The following is a 20,141-nucleotide window of genomic DNA, read 5'->3' on the forward strand; positions in this document are numbered from 1 at the left end:
TATGAGATGGCTAATCCATCGCCAAAGATTAAGACCAATGCATCAAGTCATGTCATGTGTATTCATGAACTGGACTGTGTCACTGCTCTTGGAGCACCCTCCTTCATTTTAATTCCCACCATTATTCATGACTGGATGTTGTGAGAATGCAAAAAGCTTTAGTTTGTTGTTTGTGTATTTTTGCATGTGAGTATCTATATTGTAGCTTCACCTCGTTGAAAACCGATTTTCAACGCCGCTTTTTGTCATGGTTTTTCACTCTTGTTATGGAGCCTGAGTTGACCTTCCTTTAGTAAAATGGTGAAGTTCTTTGACCCTAAGCCTGCAAAATATAGAGACATACAATTTTGATGATGCCCCACAGATTCTAGTTTTGATCTGCCACATCCGATCAATTTAACTTTTGCGGACTCAGTAGCCACTTTAATAGCTACACCTGTGCACCTGCTCAATAATGCAAAAATATAATAATCAAGCAATCATGTGGCAGCAACTTAATCCATAAAAGTAGCATGCAGACATGGTCAAGAGGTTCAGTTGTTGTTCAGATCAGACATCAGAATAGGGAAGAAATGTGATCTAAGTGACTTTAACCATGGAATGATTGTGCCAGACAAGATTGTTTAGGTATTTCAGAAGCTACTGAATTTCACATAAAACATTCTCAGAGTTTACAGAAAATGGTGTGAGAACAAAAAAAAACATCCAGTGAACAGCAGTTCTGTGAGCAAAAATGCCTTGTTAATAAATGAGGTCAGAGAAGAATAGCCAGACTAGTTCAAATTGACAAGAAGGTGAGACAAATAACCACGCATTACAGCAGTGATGTGCAGAGGAACATCTCTGAATGCACAACACATCAAACTTTGAAGTAGATTGGCTATAACAGCAGAAGACCACACCAGGTTCCACTCCTGTTGCCAATAAAGTGCACACTGAGTGTACCATCATGCAACAAAAAAATCCTTCTCACAATACTGAGAATGCAGTGTTGTATAGTTGCAACCATTCCTTGTCCTCTTAGTACCTATCAGGAAGCTTACTCTTGATCCTCAAGCAGGATATTAATTAGCTCAATAAACATTTTTGGAGGGCAGAACTGCCCAAAGCGGTGTCGAAGGTCATGCAGTGCCCAGTATTTGGGAGGATAGGTATAAGGGCATGACCTGTGTCTGTTATTGATTTAAAGGAACTCATGATCATAGCTAGACTGTTTTAAGAAGTACACTAGCTCAATTTTCACAAGATGGAGCACAGCCTCAGAATAGAGGGGCACCCTTTTAGAACGGAGATGAAGATCAATTTCTTTAGCCAGAGAGTGGTGAGTGTGTGGAATGCTTTGCCGCAGACAGCTGTAGAGGCCAAGTCTTTATGTATATTTAAGGCAGAGGTTGATATATTCTTGATTGGTCAGGGCATGAAGGGATACAGGGAGAAGACAGGAGATTAGGCTGTGGGGGAAACTGGATCAGCCGTAACGAAATGGCAGAGCTGACTCTACGGGCCAAATTGCCTAATTCTGCTCCTATATCTCATGGTCTTATATGTGCCCTCAGATTCTGAGTCAAACCTACTTTGTGTGTGGAGGCCAAGGTTCCCGTCCTCAGGGTTACTCCAAGCTGCCGCCACTGAGCTCTGCCATATCTCACAGTTTGCAGCTTGCTTGTTTAATGAGGTCACCCACAGTTGAAATTCAAGGAGAGGAAGACACGTTCTGCTGCTAACATGAATAGGCAGATTTTGCACAGGGAAATCATCTGCATTGCAGGCCTCTTCCCTGTGTAGAAATTCACAGACCTCGTTCACATTCTATGACTCTTAACAAAGCTCTTCCTGCAAGGACATAGCCTGGAATGTCATTCTGCCAACCTTCCCCACCCACCCACCTCCACCAGCCTGTCTAAGCTCTGAGAAAGACACAAGCAGGGGATGGAGCAGCCAATTTATCAGTGAGGGTCCAGGCCTGTTTAATTACCAACTAATGTGTTAAAACTCAAAACAAAACTACCCTTTCACTGGTGGCACATGCAAAACCTCAGGATAGGGTCATTAGACCACTCAGGGGGATCTTTATGAAACTGGAGACAATGCAGTGTTAGACATACATCAGATTCCAAATGTTGCTGAGCAAATTGGTGCTTTTTATCTTTCATTTGGGCCCAAAAACCTATGCATAGCATTGTCCAGTTATGTACCAACGAAGTTAGCTGTGGGCCTTATATCTGCATAGGTCAGACTACATTGGTTACTTCTGCACCTGTTTTCTGTCCACAAGATAGACACGCTAAAATTAAATTTACCTCTTGTGTATCTTTAGCCTGCAACGTCCATAAGATCTGATGTTCTGGGGAAGACACATAGATGTTATGTTGGTATTGGCAAGGAGGAAATGATTTTGTTGAAACACAGAGGCAAAGTTCTTTCTTTATGTTATTTTAAAGCATCCAGAAACATGACAAAGAATCTTATTTGTGAATTTAGCATGCGGGGAATCAGGCAGGAATGTGGAGTTGAGACCAAAGGTCAGATTAGCTCTGATTTTATTGAATAACTGAGAAAGCTCAAGCATTCACCTGATGTACTTCAGCTTCTGTGTCCTATGTCTGTCTAAGGTGATTAATATTCTCTGTGTCTGAACTATAAAGCCAGACTTGACATTTACTCACGTGTTAATGTCAGATTTTGAAGCAGTAAACCAACTGAAGGGAAATAATGACATAGATGCAGGATCTCCTGTATGGCACCTCACACTCTTCTTTCCTGTCTCCCACTATATTTTATATACAGTATGTTTTCCTAGAAACTCCAGGCTCCTTCTTTAAACATGCTGAGAGAATTGATGATGAGGTTTCTTCCCCACGTATCTGTTGTTGAAAGTAAACATTGTTTCCTCTGATCATTATTCAGCCAGGTATCAGCAGTAACTAAGAATAGCTTGCTTACAGGTGCAAACAAGTTGTACTCACTTCTTGTAAACTCTCTGTTGTGCTTATCATCTTCGAAAAGGAAAATTGGTGTGTGAGTCTCACAGTCTCATGTATTCATTTGTCTTTCTAAAAGCCTCCTGAATGCTACTATTTTTCTGTTTCCACTAACATTTCTGGCACTGCAATTGGTCTATGCTGCCGTTATTTTCCACTTGACCTGCCTTCTTTTTTGTTTTCTACTTTTCTGTCTCTCATTTTTATTCTTGCTTTTACTGTTTAGATATTCTGAATGGACAGGTATAGATTATATGCAGGCAGAAGCTTAATTTACCATCGTGTTCAATACAGATATTGGTTAATGTAAGGAAAACCAGTAAGATGACAGATCCCTATATCCAAATACTCATTATATCTGAAACAACAAACCAGAAGCACAAACAGTAAGTATCTTCTGATAACCATTATGGAAATCAAAGGAAAAATTCAACACTCATAGATATTTGATTTTTAGGGAGGACAGGGAATGAAAAAGTTATGGATACTTTTGTTAATGGTTGATTGGTTGGTTGGCATCCATCTGTCTCGAAGGACAATGGGTGATGATCATCACAACCCTGGGTGGAAGGTATGGAGATCCTGAGATGCCCAGTCATCAAGATCCCCCTCTCGACCTCACCAGTGTAGTCCAAAGGAAAGCTTATGACGCAATACGTCTGGCACCAGCTTGGCTGTAGGAGCTGCCGGAAGGATGTTCAATGACGGTCCAACCACTTTAGAGGCTCCACTCCAGACTTGCTGTCTGGGTTTACTCCTGAGCCTTTGTCTTTCCTGAGTCTGCCCACAAGGCAGTGGGGCTATTTACTCATAGCTGGGGATCTGGTTCATAAGCACTAGGGCATGTCCACACACCGGTGGGACTGTGTGCTATGTGTACAGGGGCCAGACCTCTTCCCTGTCCTCCGTGGTTCAGCCTGAATCTGAAAGGAGTTCAGTTTCTGTGTTTTGCCAGCGAGGAGGCACTACATGAGACTTACTATTGGAAAGGCTATGTACTGGCAGGGTGAGACTTAGACAATCTGCTCTCCTTTTCGCAAGACCACTGGCCAGCGGTGGGAGCTGAAAGTGAGAGCATGACCCACTATATTACCACACCAGATGCGTCACAACAACCTTTTTGGAGTTTTGTTAATAATGTATGAAATAAGCACTACTGTGAGTAATGATTGAGCCTGAGAAAAAGTGGAGTTCATTTGGGTGGAGGATAAAAACAGCAAATGAAAGAAGAGAAGAAGAGAAAGATGCTGCCATCAGGAAGAAGGTACAGGAGCCTCAGGACTCGCAAATGTTCAGGAAAAGTTACTAACCCTCAACCATCAGGCTTTTGAACAAAAGGGGATTTCTTCAGTCATCTTCACCTGCCCCATCATTGAAATGTTCCTACAACCCATGGACTCATTTTCAAGGACTCTTCATCTCATGTTCTTGCTATTTATTGCTATTTATTTCTATTTGCATTTGCACAGTTTTCTTCTCTTCTGAACTCTGTTTATAAACCCTAGTGGGGGTCTCTCATTGATCCCGTTATAATTACTATTCCATAGATTTGTTGAGTATGCCCACAAGAAAATTAATATTTTGTATATGGAGACATATATAAAAAAGTTTATTTTGTACTTTGAACTTTCGAACTTTGAGTAGTGCATCAGCCACCAAACAGTAAGGTCAAGAAATAATGGTCATATAGGTCAAGAAATAATGCAATATACAAAGTGTAGTGGATGTCCTTAATTTTCATGTAGCTTAGGTAGAACAATTTGGAAATAGTAGCTGCATCTTATTAGTATTATAGATAGTTTTCTAAGGCAATGGTTGTGGAGCTAACCAGAGAACAGCCTATTTTGAATCTTGCTATGTGCAAAAAGACCAGTTAAGTAAGTGGTTTCAGAATAAAAAATCTGTTTGGAAAGAGTGATCAGAAGACAACAGAATTTAGCATTCAACTCGAGAGTGAAAAAATTCAATTTGAAACAATTGTGTTAAACTTAAACTCTGAGGATTATAACGGAATGCAAATTGAGAGCCTGAATTGGACTGGCAAACTGTTGAGATGGAGAATAGATAACACAACAGATCTGCACTGGCGAATGTTAAAAGAGTCAATTCATTACTCCAAGTGACAATATATCCTAATGAGGAGGAGAGATTCTACACGGGGCTTGTGCAGTGAGTAGGAGGTGAATAAGAGCCTAAGCAAGAAACTGCAGGTGCTGGAATTAGGAACAAAAGAAATCTGCTTGTTTACTTGGTAAAATGGTGACATCAGAATGACAGAAATGTTGGGCCTTGAAGATGCAGATTATGCTGGATAGGATAAATTCTGGGAAGATGTTTCCCCCTGCGGGAAATTTTAGGACAAGTGCCACTTTCTCTGAATAAGCAAGCATATAGTTATGACTGAGATGAAAAAAATGTCTTCAGTCAGATGTTTTGAGTCTTTGGAACTCTCATTTCAGAGAGCTGAGGAGGCTAGCTCCTTGAATATGTTCAAAGCTAAGACAGATAGGTGATTAAGTAGTAATGAAATCAGGGGATATGAGGATATGGTGGAAATGTGGACAAGGCAAGTTGGAACAGCTGTGATATCATTAAATACGGTTATAGGTTTGAAAGTTCAAACGGTTCTTATTTTAATAATCTTTTGCCTAAACCTGAAAACTATTTTCCCTGAATTTATGATTATTATTGCCCAGATTGTGGAGCATTAAGTGTGTCATTCCAGCATCAAAGTGCATTCAGTGCAGCTGCATGAATTATACTGATAGCATTAGCTCCACATCAAGGTGTACCTGGCATACAAGCCCTACCTAATGTCAGTGTATATGTGAACTATGCCCATCTTTGCCATCTACAAGTTGCAGAAATCTATAGCATATTACATGGTAAATGCTGAATAAATTATTGCTGATTTATATCTGCCTAGGTAATTTGCTCAGCATTGCATTGGATGTGTGTCACAGAAACAAGACCTTTAGCACTGCCTTTCTATGCCTGTGTTAATTTTTCATTTCCCTTATCCAAATATTTCAATGCATCCTCTCATGTTTGCTTGTCCACCTTCCCTTTTACACTATTTACTTTGACCAATCCCCAGGGCAGAGAGTTCCAATTTCAGTGTTTCTATCAGGATGTTATTTCCAGTTCTTTGGGAGTTAATACCATCTTGCCATAAGTAGAACCTCCATGGGCACATGAAATAATCTGGGAGTTTTTGACTTTACCGCTCCCTCTCCCACACTCCCACCAGTCAAAAATATGAACCATATCAAAACAGTTACACTATTTTAATATTAGTAGCAGGAAGTTAAAGTCAATGTGATTCAGTTCTCTATAAACATTTGGAAATTTAGAGAAGTTTCACAAATATTGTAGAATCAGTTCAAATGATTCCATTTTGCATATGTTTGCATATTTGTATTGCAATGTTTGTAGTTAGTAAACACAAGTTTTACCTATTGGCACAATACTTCATTTTGTAAATACCCTGTCAATGCAAACACTCAGCAAAGTGGTTTTTGTGGCCAATTTAATGAAAATTTGCAATGACTAGAAATTTGAGAGTGTGTAAATATTAATATTAATGATCAAAGGAAACCTCTCAGAATACCTGCAAAGCACTTAAAAACATTGACTTTACTAAAGGCATTGTATGAATCAAAATATCTTTATTGATGATAGTACACTTACAAAATATGTTGGAGGTAGTTTGTAGTCTTCAAAATGTGGATTGATATTTTACTATATGCTTACAACAACTATTATGTGCTTACGTCTTACATAGAAAAGTATCATAATATTTGCACATGTGCCACGTTGTTAACCACTTTTGGAAAATAATTACAGGTTCAGTCTGTCAATTCACTGTCTCAAACCTTCTTATGTATATTTGGGGTCCTTGTATAATTATTTCTTATTCTGATGAACCAGTGCCATTTTCACTCAATCCACTGTTATTTCATACCTCCTTTTCCTAAATTCTCCTTCTAATTCTAGAATAAAAGCCATCAGGGTGGCTTCGTATGTTTTTCACTGCAATTATTTCATCTCGGACAGTGTGGAGGATCAGAGGAATCTTGGGGTCCGAGTCCATAGGACACTCAAAGCAGCTGCGCAGGTTGACTCTGTGGTTAAGAAGGCATACGGTGTATTGGCCTTCATCAGTCGTGGAATTGAATTTAGGAGCCAAGAGGTAATGTTGCAGCTAGATAGGACCCTGGTCAGACCCCACTTGCAGTACTCTGCTCAGTTCTGGTCGCCTCACTACAGGAAGGATGTGGAAGCCATAGAAAGGGTGCAGAGGAGACTTAAAAGGATGTTGCCTGGATTGGGGAGCATGCCTTATGAAAACAGGTTGAGTGAACTCGGCCTTTTCTCCTTAGAGCGACGGAGGATGAGAGGTGACCTGATAGAGGTATATAAGATGATGAGAGGCATTGATTGTGTGGATTGTCAGAGGCTTTTTCCCAGGACTGAAATGGTTGCCACAAGAGAACACAGGTTTAACATGCTTGGGAGTAGGTACAGAGGGGATGTCAGGGGTAAGTTTTTTTACTCAGAGAGTGGTGAGTGCGTGGAATGGGCTGCCGGCAATGGTGGTGGAGGCAGATACGATAGAGTCTTTTAAGAGACTTTTGGATAGGTATATGGAGCTTAGGAAAATAGAGGGCTATGGGTAAGCCTAGTAAATTCTAAAGTAGGGACATGTTCGGCACAACTTTGTGGGCCAAAGGGCCTGTAATGTGCTGAAGGTTTTTTATGTTTCTATGTTTCTATGTTAATTCTGAGCTTTCTATCTAAACTATCTTTCAGTTTTTTCTTATGAATACATTTTCTTCTTCTTGGACATTAACCTGTGATTATGGATGCCATGCTTCCAGTCCATCTCTGTAGGTTTAAACATTGAATAGCAGCTAGCTGCCTGGTTTGGTGAGCAGGAAGTTTATAACGTTCATTCTGGCACTCATACAAGGTATAATGAGTCTCCCAATGCACCACTCAAGCTTCTAAATTCAATTCTGATTACTGTTTCTCCACTCTGAAGGACTATGAGCCAGGGATTCCAAAGAGATTTTGCATTTTGTCAAGGAGGCCTTGAATACATCCTCTAAACTTTTCCTCTGTCATTCCTGCAAGAGAACTTGGGAAAGAATGTTTGTACCAGGAGTTCGGTGTGGAGTATGCAAATAATATTTTCATCACCTTAGAGTATCTAGGTCCTCAATACTTGGGATGTTGGCCTGGGAGAGGACACTGGCATTGTGTCTTGTTCTTTCAATTAATTTGCAAGAGTTTGCAGAAACAATCTTGATTTTGACTAGGCGATATTTGTGCCATAGTATCTCCAAGCTAGATTTCATAGCATTTAAGTGGACACTAAACATGTGGAGGTGTAGTAATAAAGTACAAAAGCAGGCACTTCAGACCAACAACCAGCAAGTACCCACTTTTACATTAATCTTATCATTACCCATTTCATTTTTCTCACAGTCTCTGACCTAACTGTAATCTCAAATTTGTGTTATCATCTGCCTATAGTAAGTTTTCATTCCTTTCCTATCAACTTTCTACTTAATTTTGCATTAAAATATTCAACGTTTCATTCATTCTTCATTGCTCACTGAGGAAGACAGTTCCAGAGACTCTTGAGAGAGTTTTTAACCATATTTGTCTGAACAATGCCTTGAATTTGAATCATTACCCCTAATTTAACATTCCTCAACAAAAGGGAACACCCTGTCCATATTCACCTTCTTAAGTCCCTTTGGGACTTCATGTGTTTCAATTTATTTTTTGCTCAATTTCCATCAATACAATAACCTTTCCACTATAGCAGTGTTCAGCATCTACACATATTCAAAATGATGCTCTGCTTTCAGAAGATGATTAACCATAAGGAACATTTCAACCTTTCCAAGTATGCTGTGAAGGACACCAAAACTTCATTGCATATTTCTCGCCTTCGATTATAGCCTGCTTTGCTGGAGCTGATATTTTGTCTCATTTACTGTCTTAGCAGCAGTGCTGCTACACTTGAATTTACTCACCCAATCTCATTACTGTGTGCTTAACTTTTCTGTTCAGCATTTCTGTGCTACAAACTATCACAATCCTTATTTTACTGAATTGTCCTAAATATTGCAATGTAACCTATTTGAGCTACGTTCTCTTCATTTCTATAGAGCACTGAGGCCCTTTGGCCAGTACCATTGATCAGTATTGCCAATAGGTCATTTAGAAAAAAAACTCTTTCTCTGACACTCATATATACTGTACATATTGTTTAACTAAAAGTTAACAGTTATAGTAGTGGTCAATAAATCAGTTACAATCTTTAAGAAATCCAAAATATTGATATTGATGCTTTTGCTACCAGCAGCACACATATGATGATACCTTTGTTATTCACATGCATGAGTTATTTATATATCTATAGACAAATGTATCACATTTATTTTATTTTCACAGGATCCCAATGCCAGCTTTGATTTCAATGATTATTTTGATGATAAGCATGATCCAGCTCCAGAATCTGAGAGTAAGCAGAATGGGTAAATATTTCAACTAATTTATTAGCATCCATCTTGAATAAAAATGTATTTTAGTAGAATAATGCAAAGGATGTAGCAGTGATTATATTTATTAATGGAAAGAAAACAGTAGCAAACTTAAACACGAGGAATTCTGCAGATGCTGGAAATTCAAGCAACACACATCAAAGTTGCTAGTGAACGCAGCAGGCCAGGCAGCATCTCTAGGAAGAGGTACAGTCAACGTTTCGGGCCGAGACCCTTCGTCAGGACTCGGCCCGAAACGTCGACTGTAACTCTTCCTAGAGGTGCTGCCTGGCCTGCTGCGTTCAGTAGCAAACTTACTAATGTTACTAATAGTTAAGAATAGAAAGTGGATTAATTGCAGAAACTCAAATTGGATGCAAGAACTGTAGATTTGTAAGACTTGTAGATTTCTCAGCTGTGGACATTTAGTATAGTAAAACAGGGAAGGGTATTCCTGATGTCCTACGCCCCAAATCTTGCTGGACCAGACCCACTGCCCACAAATACCAACACAATCTCTCCTACATATTTAAATGAAATTCAAAGGTCTATCCAACAACTTGGCTTTTGATAATAATTGTAAAGATCCTGCCCCTAAATGCTCCTAGAAGGGGTGATTAGGTTTTGTCTTCTGTACAACTATCATGGATTTTAACAGTTTATAAATATCTCCACATTCAGATCTGTTAAAACTAAAATAAAGTATTGAAGAATAATAGGTATCATTTGATTTTAAAAAATTAAAAATTGTCAATGAACAGCACATAAAACATTCAAAGATTTTAAACTAAAGCAAAATAGTCGAAAAAAATTAGATTTTCCCTTGACTTCCTTAACTATTGGAGGGAAATCCCATTGAAATCAATGGGATCATGTGCCTACGTTCTCTTTTTCAGAAGTGTTGAGGCTCTTCTTCAAACTAAGACATGCCACTTGATACTGCCATGACTGGAGCCATTGATCTGTGTGAGAACTACCTTTCTAGGAGCAATTAAGATGATTGTGGCCATGATTTCTTTTTCTCCTTATACCCCCCACCCCCTACCCCCTCCTAGTTGCTTCTAGTGACACCGGCTGCATATCTGTATTAGTAACGTATCACTGCATTAGGTAGATAAAGCAAAGTTATCATTCTGTATGGTGACATATATGTACTTCCATAGTAAATTGACCTTGAACTTTGAACTTCACCTTGGACAGGAAGCAGCAGGGTCACCAGAAATGCAGTACACTCAATGAGAGCTTCAACAGCAGCTTAATGATTCTACCTGAAAATGTGGAGTTACACCAGAGCTGTGGAGGATTTCTTGAGCTGAGCATTTGTTGGCCTGCAGCTAAATGCATCAAATTTGATGGATAGTATCAACTAGCCAAGGGGCCATCACGGTGCATTTACCTTGCACTTGTTCTCTATCACTTACGGTCAAGGACTTTCCCCTAACCTTCTTGCTCCTGATTCCACTATGGACTCAAATTAAAAGAGGAACTCATTTCTAAAATGAAAGAATTGTTGCTATCTGCCACAGATTGAGCAGGCATTCAGTTGTTGTTCCTCTCCATGCCTTGTGGCACATTGGGTGGTAATCTTGCCATTGCTTTAGCTTTTTTCCTGTTTTTTATGAGGCTGAGTTGCTAGCTTGATGTTCAACCCAGCATGCAAGGAGCCGGCCGGATTGAAATTCAGGACCACTCGCCTTGATGTCTAATTCAGATGTCAGTACTCCACCAGCCGGCAGACTTCCAGTGTCCCCAGTAAAGCTTCTCCTGTCTGCACGTTGCATTACATTTCAGAAAGATTCTCATAATAGATTTCTGAACAGTCCATGAACTCATGAAAACCACTTTCTTCTGTCTTTCACTACTTTTATATATTTCTTATTGTAACTTATAGTAACTCTATGCATTGCACTGTACTGCTGCTGCAAATAAAACAAATTTCACAACATATATCATTGATAATCAACCTGACTCTGATCCTCATTCATAATTAATTATCAGTCATTGCATTCTCCTCAACCTGGCAATCGCACAAGTTCTGCAATGTCCATCATCGGTGGAACTGGAGAAAAATCAAGGGGCAGGGAGGAGATCTGGATCGCTTTCACAACAGGCTAGTGGGGAGAAACTGTGATAACGTTGTTCTTTCAGTGTAAGAAATGTGAATTTTTGCTTCTTGGACAACAAAGCTTTCCTGCCTGTATACACAAAAGCCATCTAGCACTTAGGCATGAGATAATACACGAGCACTAGCATTAGCTGCATATAACATTGGATAATGACTAACTGGAACAGGAGAGAATAAGCAGTGCCCTTGACATTTGATAGCATCACCTATGAAGGGCCCTTTAACATCAGCATGCTGGAGGTTAACATTGACAAGAAAAATAACTGAAAAACATCAGCATGCTGGAGGTTAACATTGACAAGAAAAATAACAAACAATCACGTACTTACTGCAGTAACAATGCAATTAGAAGCTGGACATTCTGTGGTGCAAGATTCAACTCCTGTTGTAATGTATTTCTACCATCTCTAAAGAATTCCAAGAGTGTGATAGAAGATGGAGATGCAAGAGACTGATTGAAGACCCACCTCACTTGGCAGAACAGAGAGGGAGTTCCCTTGGTCCTCACCTTTCACGTCACTAGGCACCACATCCATGATATCATCCTTCAGCATTTCCATCAACTTCAAGAGGAGCCCACCAGGCACATCTTAACCTCTTCCCACATTTGTGATTTATGCAGGGGAGAGCCTTCATGTTTCCCTGGTCTACTCATCTCCTCCCCATCCCTTGGTATTTTTCCCTTAGATAAATGGGGAAGTGCACCATTTGTCCCTTCACCTCCTCCCTCATCACCCAATGAAGTCTCCTCTACAATGTTACCATTTTTACTTCCCTCCAGATCAATTTAATTGGACAAAGCAGGTGCATTCTGAACCCACAAACACTACATCACTATTTTGCTCTTTTTGCATTATTTAGTTATTTTTTATATTTTTTTTATCATAAATTATAGTATTTTATGTATTGTACTGTACTGCTGCTGCAAAATAACAAATTTTATAACATATGTCAGTGATAATAAACCCAATTCCGATTCTGGGAAACTGTGGCTTTAAGAGTAGGTCAGAGATTGGAGTGACTTTATCTGAAGACTCTGCAAAGCAAAACTTTCATCTGTATGGAAGAGTAGAGATTGAGAAACACTCAAGTCTAGAAGCTTAAGACTGATGACAAGACAACCACCTTGACCGGCCTGTTTGTAAGATGCTCTGTAGCAACTAATCAGGATTTCTTTGACAGTACCCCCTCCTGAACTATAATGACTCCCAACAGCAATGAGAGGAATAGCAAGTGTGTGTGAACAGCATCAAATGAAAACCCATGCTGATTTGAAAATGAAATTGGCATTTCTTATCATTGTTAAGTCAAAATCCTGGAATTACTCATTTAACAGCATTGAGAACACATTCACCACATAGCCTGGTCCAAGAAAACAGATCACCATTAAATTTGAAAAGATAATTAGGAATAAACATTAAATGTTGACCCTGCCAATAATATTCACACAGCAGATGTCCTTTAAAATGTGCATGTGTGGCTTCAGCTAGCACCAGCTTGCTTTAACTGGCCCCATTCACAAAATGGTCCTGTAGATTATGCATGAAAGGCAGCTGAGCATTGTGAGAAGTGACTGAATGCTGAAGTCTTTGTAATGAGGTCAGACTTTGTTTGCAATCTGGACTTTGTCAAATAGCCATGAACTTATTGCAGATCATGACCCAGTTTATCACCAATAAACTTTTTTAAAAATTCGTTGTCATTTTCTAAAATGGGCAGTTGATTAATACAGTAAATCTGGTGTCAGGTACTTGCACATGTTTGGTTTATTGGATGCTACCCCAACTGGCAATTGCTGTCATCACTGACATTTAGTTTAGTTTTAATTTAATGGAACAAAAACTAAATATCACCAAAGGCAAAGGCAGCCTACATTGGCTTCTATAAACACCTCCACACATTTCAGACTTCTTCCTGGATGTCCCTTTATACTTTGTGAAGAACTTTGGCAAACTGCAAATCTCAAGCTAAACCATTTTCTACATCCGATCTGCTGCTGTCCTATTTCACTGTTTACTCCTGAAATATCACGCATTTGTGGCCTATATTTTCCTTGGCTACCAGCCTCCAGCCCACATTTTTATTACCCCAGGACTCACTTTGACACCTTCCCACTTTTCCGTCTCCTAAATAAAATAAATATGACAAGCATAATTTTCCCTTGTGAATGAAGGAATGAGGTAATGCATGGCAGGTAAAATGTTTCAATCAAACATTAAATAGTTCTTTCTCAGTTTGGAGAAAATATTGATAATTTTGATTGAGTCAATTAGTCATATTCATAGTCATAGTCATAGTCATACTTTATTGATCCCAGGGGAAATTGGTTTTTGTTACAGTTGTACCATAAATAATATAGTAATAAAACCATAAATAGTTAAATAGTAATATGTAAATTATGCCAGTAAATTACGAAATAAGTCCAGGACCAGCCTATTGGCTCAGGGTGTCTGACCCTCCAAGGGAGGAGTTGTAAAGTTTGATGGCCACAGGCAGGAATGACTTCCTATGACACTCTGTGCTGCATCTCAGTGGAATGAGTCTCTGGCTGAATGTACTCCTGTGCCCACCCAGTACATTATGTAGTGGATGGGAGACATTGTCCAAGATGGCATGCAACTTAGACAGCATCCTCTTTTCAGACACCACTGTGAGAGAGTCCAGTTCCATCCCCACAACATCACTGGCCTTACGAATGAGTTTGTTGATTCTGTTGGTGTCTGCCACCCTCAACCTGCTGCCCCAGCACACAACAGCAAACATGATAGCACTGGCCACCACAGACTCATAGAACATCCTCAGCATCGTCCGGCAGATGTTAAAGGACCTCAGTCTCCTCAGGAAATAGAGACAGCTCTGACCTTTCTTGTAGACAGCCTCAGTGTTCTTTGACCAGTCCAGTTTATTGTCAATTCGTATCCCCGGGTATTTGTAATCCTCCACCATGTCCACACTGACCACCTGGGTATAACATAGAGTGATATAACATGGAGAGAGGCCCTTCAGTCTGTGTACCCCACACTGACCATCCATTTGCAATAATGCTTCCCTCATCCCACTTATAAGTACCTACACATTAGGGTCTACATACAGCGGTGACCCAGGGAAATCACACACAGTAATAGGGAGAACTTGCAAACTCCACATACAGATAGCACCCAATATGTTGAAAATAATGAGGTAGATTGTACTGGAACTGGCCCATTGCCCATACTCACCACCCCATGATCCATCTTTTACATTCAGATTGTGCAACTCTTCACATCTGAAGAGTGTTGTGTGTGTGTGTGTGTGCGCGCGCACACACACACGTAGAGGTGATAGGACAGGCGCTAACCTGCATCTCTAAGGTCCTGACCCTAGAGCACCTGACAGTTCAATGGAAAATGAGAAGCATTTGAAAATTAATACCAGAAAATGTAATTAAAAATACAAAATATAATTTAAGAAGCATGAAAATACTTGCAAATAATTAAATATTATTAATTTGTTGCCCTTGGTGTAAAGTCAAAGGTCAGATGCAGTGCATGCACACCATCTCTTCAAAATGTCGGTGTTCTGTTGCTGAGCTCAGTGGTAAATCTAACAACAGAGCAAAAGCTTTTGACCTTCGGCAGACTGCTACATTTCAAAGGACACAGGCAATTCTACATCATCCTAGATGTCAAGCGGGTGACAATTGATGTTTCTCTGTGGGGCAACCAGCTGGTAAACATGATTTATCCAACAATATTTCACTATGAAAAGCCAATAGGGATAATATAAAGTGAATTTGTATATTTCTGAGTCATGTGTGAAAATGATGAGGCTTTATGTGTGTAGTTACTTATTTATATCATATGTATATTACACAGACTCTGCCTTTGTGTTTTTCATGTTTCCAAGTCATGGAACAAAGTGTGCTGGAGAAGTAGCAATGGAAGCCAACAACAGCTTCTGTGGAGTTGGTATTGCATACAATGCAAATATTGGAGGTAATGAATTGTACATTGGTGCCAAGGAAATTCTGAATATTGTTTAATATTACTGTCTTTGTGCTATTGCCTTATTTCTGCTAGAATTGTAACTTTGTTAAAAGGCATAGTGGGTAACAGAAAATCAAATGCAAGTACACTTCTTGATGCAAACAGATCATAGAGATGTAGCACAAGTACCTTCGAATTTTCTTTTTGATTTTAGTAAAGCCTTTTATCAGCAACTTTCTAAATATAAAATTTGTATTTCAGCATTTCTAGCACAAATGGAATGCACAACAAAATATTGGCTTCGGCGTTAGACTTGCAGTTAAACAATAGTATTGCTGTGATTGGCTGTCACTCTGTGTGAGAGTTCTGCTACACTCCAGAACATTCATTTTCAACTTTAATTGCCTTTCTGTGTCACTGATATTGCTGTTGATGATGCAACTGTCACTTACATTTTTAAATCGAGTATGCTTCCTTTATTAAGGACTGTGAAACAGGCTATAACATGGAAAGTAAAGAAATTCAAAGACAGTCATGAACTCCAAGGTGTGCCTACACTAGATCCTACACTATGCCATTTATCGCTTTAGTTCTCATTTCTCTCTCATGAAAGGAGATTTGGTAAACTCCAAGCAATGCTATTATAATATAGTGCAGAGGGAAGAAAGGAGATCCTGACATCATCTTGTGTAAAGTTGCTTTGGGAAGCAGGTGGAAGGCAGCAGTGGTGTGTGGTACATTCACTAATGAGTTAGAGTGCAAATGTGCAATGACTTTAACCTCCCTGAAATTAGTGGCAATGCATTATGCTGTACTCATTATGTATATCAGGCAGGCTGAGTTTCGAGAGTTTACCCAAATGTGCTTGCAGGAGTTACAAACCACATTTGCGGTGGCACATCATTTTAAAGCTCACAGCTGTCAGGGCTTGTACTACTAGTGGCTGGCTCATCCAACAGGAGTTTGCAAAGAGACTGGGAACACATTCTGCTGTTTTCCCATGCTGCTTGCAGCTGTTCTTCTGTACCATAAGACCATAAGATCATAAGACAAAGGAGCAGAAGTAGGCCATTCTGCCCATCGAGTCTGCTCCGCCATTTTATCATGAGCTGATCCATTTTATCCTATTTAGTCCCACTCCCCCGCCTTCTCACCATAACCTTTGATGCCCTGGCTACTCAGATACCTATCAATCTCTGCCTTAAATACACCCAATGACTTGGCCTCCACTGCTGCCCGTGGCAACAAATTCCATAGATTCACCACCCTCTGACTAAAAAAATTTCTTCGCATTTCTGTTCTGAAAGGGTGCCTTTCAATCCTGAAGTCATGCCCTCTCGTACTAGACTCCCCCATCATGGGAAACAACTTTGCCACATCCACTCTGTCCATGCCTTTTAACATTTGAAATGTTTCTATGAGGTCTCCCCTCATTCTTCTAAACTCCAAGGAATACAGTCCAAGAGCGGACAAATGTTCCTCATATGTTAACCCTCTCATTCCCGGAATCATTCTAGTGAATCTTCTCTGTACCCTCTCCAACGTCAGCACATCCTTTCTTAAATAAGGAGACCAAAACTGCCCACAGTACTCCAAGTGAGGTCTCACCAGCGCCTTATAGAGCCTCAACATCACATCCCTGCTCCTATACTCTATTCCTCTAGAAATGAATGCCAACATTGCATTCGCCTTCTTCACTACTGACTCAACCTGGAGGTTAACTTTAAGGGAATCCTGTACAAGGACTCTCAAGTCCCGTTGCATCTCAGAACTTTGAATTCTTTCCCCATTTAAATAATAGTCTGCCCATTATTTTTTCTGCCAAAGTGCATAACCATACACTTTCCAACATTGTACTTCATTTGCCACTTCTCTGCCCATTCTTCCAATTAATCCAAGTCTCTCTGCAGACTCTCCGTTTCCTCAGCACTACCGGCCCCTCCACCTATCTTCGTATCGTCAGCAAACTTAGCCACAAAGCCATCTATTCCATAATCCAAATCGTTGCTGTACAATGTAAAAAGAAGCGGCCCCAACACTGATCCCTGTGGAACACCACTGGTAACCGGCAGCCAACCAGAATAGGATCCCTTTATTCCCACTCTCTGTTTCCTGCCAATCAGCCAACGCTCTATCCACATATGTAACTTTCCCATAATTCCATGGGCTCTTATCTTGTTAAGTAGCCTCATGTGTGGCACCTTGTCAAAGGCCTTCTGAAAATCCAAATATACAACGTCCACTGCATCTCCCTTGTCCAGCCTACTGGTAATTTCCTCAAAAACTTGTAATAGGTTTGTCAGGCAGGATTTTCCTTTAAGGAATCCATGCTGAGTTCTGCCTATCTTGTCATATGCCTCCAGGTACTCTGTAACCTCATCCTTGACAATCGACTCCAACAACTTCCCAACCACTGACGTACCAATGGTAGTTACACCATAGACTCTCCAATAGGAATCTGCCCTCACTTATTCTGCAATAAAGTAGGCATAAGAGAGAAAGGAAACCAAATGAGACCCAAACTACCTAGTTCTACCCTTGCAAAAGGGTGTTAGATTGTAAGTGTATTTTTGAGATTTTTCTGAGATTGGCTTTGTAAGCCTCTTCTTTACCTTGCTCATCGGCCCAAGGCTGCCATTTCATTTTTGTTAATTCTGTTCACATATCAAGTTCAGTATTGAACTCTACATTATTTGATTCTCATATGCCCTGTGCTTTGAGTATTTTGTGTGCACTTTCTTGCTGTACTCCCCTGAGTCATTGTCATTGGACTGCAGTACAGTCAGATTAGGGGAAGGATGGCCCGAGTCAATGGTCATCTGTAACTTAAAGCCAATGTTCTCCATCATGTCCGGGCATCCATCCTCGAGAGGAAACAACCTTACTCTTAATTTTGGTCTGCTTGAGCTGCTGTTATGTGGAATACTTATGGGGAGAGAAAAGGATTACATTCTTGCAGTCCACAGGAAGAATAAAGGTCTTCATGTCTTCATGTCCCACTGTGAGGCATAGTTAATACTAATGATTATGATCATTTCCTTTACGTGTACCATTAAATGTTGAATGATAGCATGTCCTCTCAACAGTGGTCTGACATTCTTTGCCATAGTGTGTTATCTTCTCCTGCAAGAGGAATCCATGGTGTTAATTAGCTGCTACAGTTGCAGACTGTAGTTGACAGCTTTCAGGATTATTTATTGTAACAGTGCATATCAAAGATTAAGGACCTAAGATGTGAAAGTTCACTGGTTTTATTGTGATCTTTCATCATGTGAGTATTGCTTTCATGTTTAGTTGTTATTGTCCTTGTGAAGCTGATGGGAAGATGCATTTTTTGAAATGTTTCTATCCATGCTTTGAAGGTACTGTCACAGTTATAGCCATTTAAGGATCAAAGTCTCTGACCCAGCACCAATATATATTTTATGTCAGGATGTGTGTGCAAGCTGAAAGAGAACTCAGGCCCTTGTATTTGTTGTCCACCTATTGTCAGGTGGTAGTGATGGTGGATCCAGGATATGCTGTCAAAGCTCGTAAGTTGCAGCAGTGCATCCTGCAGATGGTACAAAATGTAGTTTCAAGCCACCAGTAAGATAGATTTTTTAAAGGTAGTGGATGGGATTTCAGTTAAGTGGGCTGCTTTGTTCAGGATGGCATTGAGCTTTCTGGGTATTACTGGAGTTACCAGTCCTGGTAAAAGGAGAGTATTCCATCACATACCTGACTTACCCAGTTGATAATGGAAAAAATTTGGACAGTGAGGATGTGCATTATTAATGAGAAAGCATGTAACCTTTGACCTGCTCTTATATAGACTGGTCCAGTTAAGTTTCTTGTGAATTTTGCCTGATAGAATATTCATTGTGAGTAGTTCATTGATTGTAGTATCATTAAATATCAAGAGATGATAGGATCTTTTTCCATGATATTGATTGTCATTTTTTAGCATGTACTTGAACGTTATCCAAATCTTGCCATGGATGGGCACAAGCTACTTGCCCAAGTTCTGTGTATACAACACAGTTAGTTAATTTTCCACTTTGTGAAAAAGTGTATTAAAGAGAGTGGGCATATTTAATAACCACTTCTATTGGCTATTTGTTTAAATATCCAACACTTTTCACAACTTGATGCAGTAAAACTATAGGATTTTGATCTCATATGTTGCTAATTGTATTACTTAGATTTTGAGATATAATTTTAAGTATACCTAGTGCTGCTCTTCTATCTTCCTAATGAGCATGGATCAGTCCCTAGTCTTGATGGTCATGGAAGGATCAGGATTTAGGTTTGAGTTATGTTCTAGCAGAGTATAGTTCTCCATCTGTTGATATTTGGCAATGTTCATGAATGTCCACATTTCATTAACTGGATGTTATCTGAAACTGTTTCATTTAACATGGTGGTTGTGCTGCACATTAAGACAAAAGCCATCAGTATGAACATATGACTATGAAAAGATTTTTATTTACAAATGCACTTGCCCAAGGCAGATTCCTGAGGACAAGGTCAA

At 39.7% G+C, this 20,141-nt stretch overlaps 1 protein-coding gene across 2 annotated transcripts in view; it reads left to right on the forward strand.

The window, feature by feature from the left end:
- Nucleotides 1–20,141, forward strand: part of LOC134349540 (PC3-like endoprotease variant B) — a 797,797-nt gene that overhangs the window by 461,352 nt on the left and 316,304 nt on the right. For both annotated transcript variants that reach the window (XM_063054023.1, XM_063054024.1), the window contains exons 8-9: nucleotides 9,450–9,532; nucleotides 15,549–15,637. In XM_063054023.1, the coding sequence (XP_062910093.1) occupies nucleotides 9,450–9,532; nucleotides 15,549–15,637 (172 nt within the window). The remainder of the gene's footprint in view (nucleotides 1–9,449; nucleotides 9,533–15,548; nucleotides 15,638–20,141) is intronic.

The sequence above is a fragment of the Mobula hypostoma genome, chromosome 7 (genome assembly GCF_963921235.1).
Source record: "Mobula hypostoma chromosome 7, sMobHyp1.1, whole genome shotgun sequence".
Taxonomy (NCBI): domain Eukaryota; kingdom Metazoa; phylum Chordata; class Chondrichthyes; order Myliobatiformes; family Myliobatidae; genus Mobula; species Mobula hypostoma.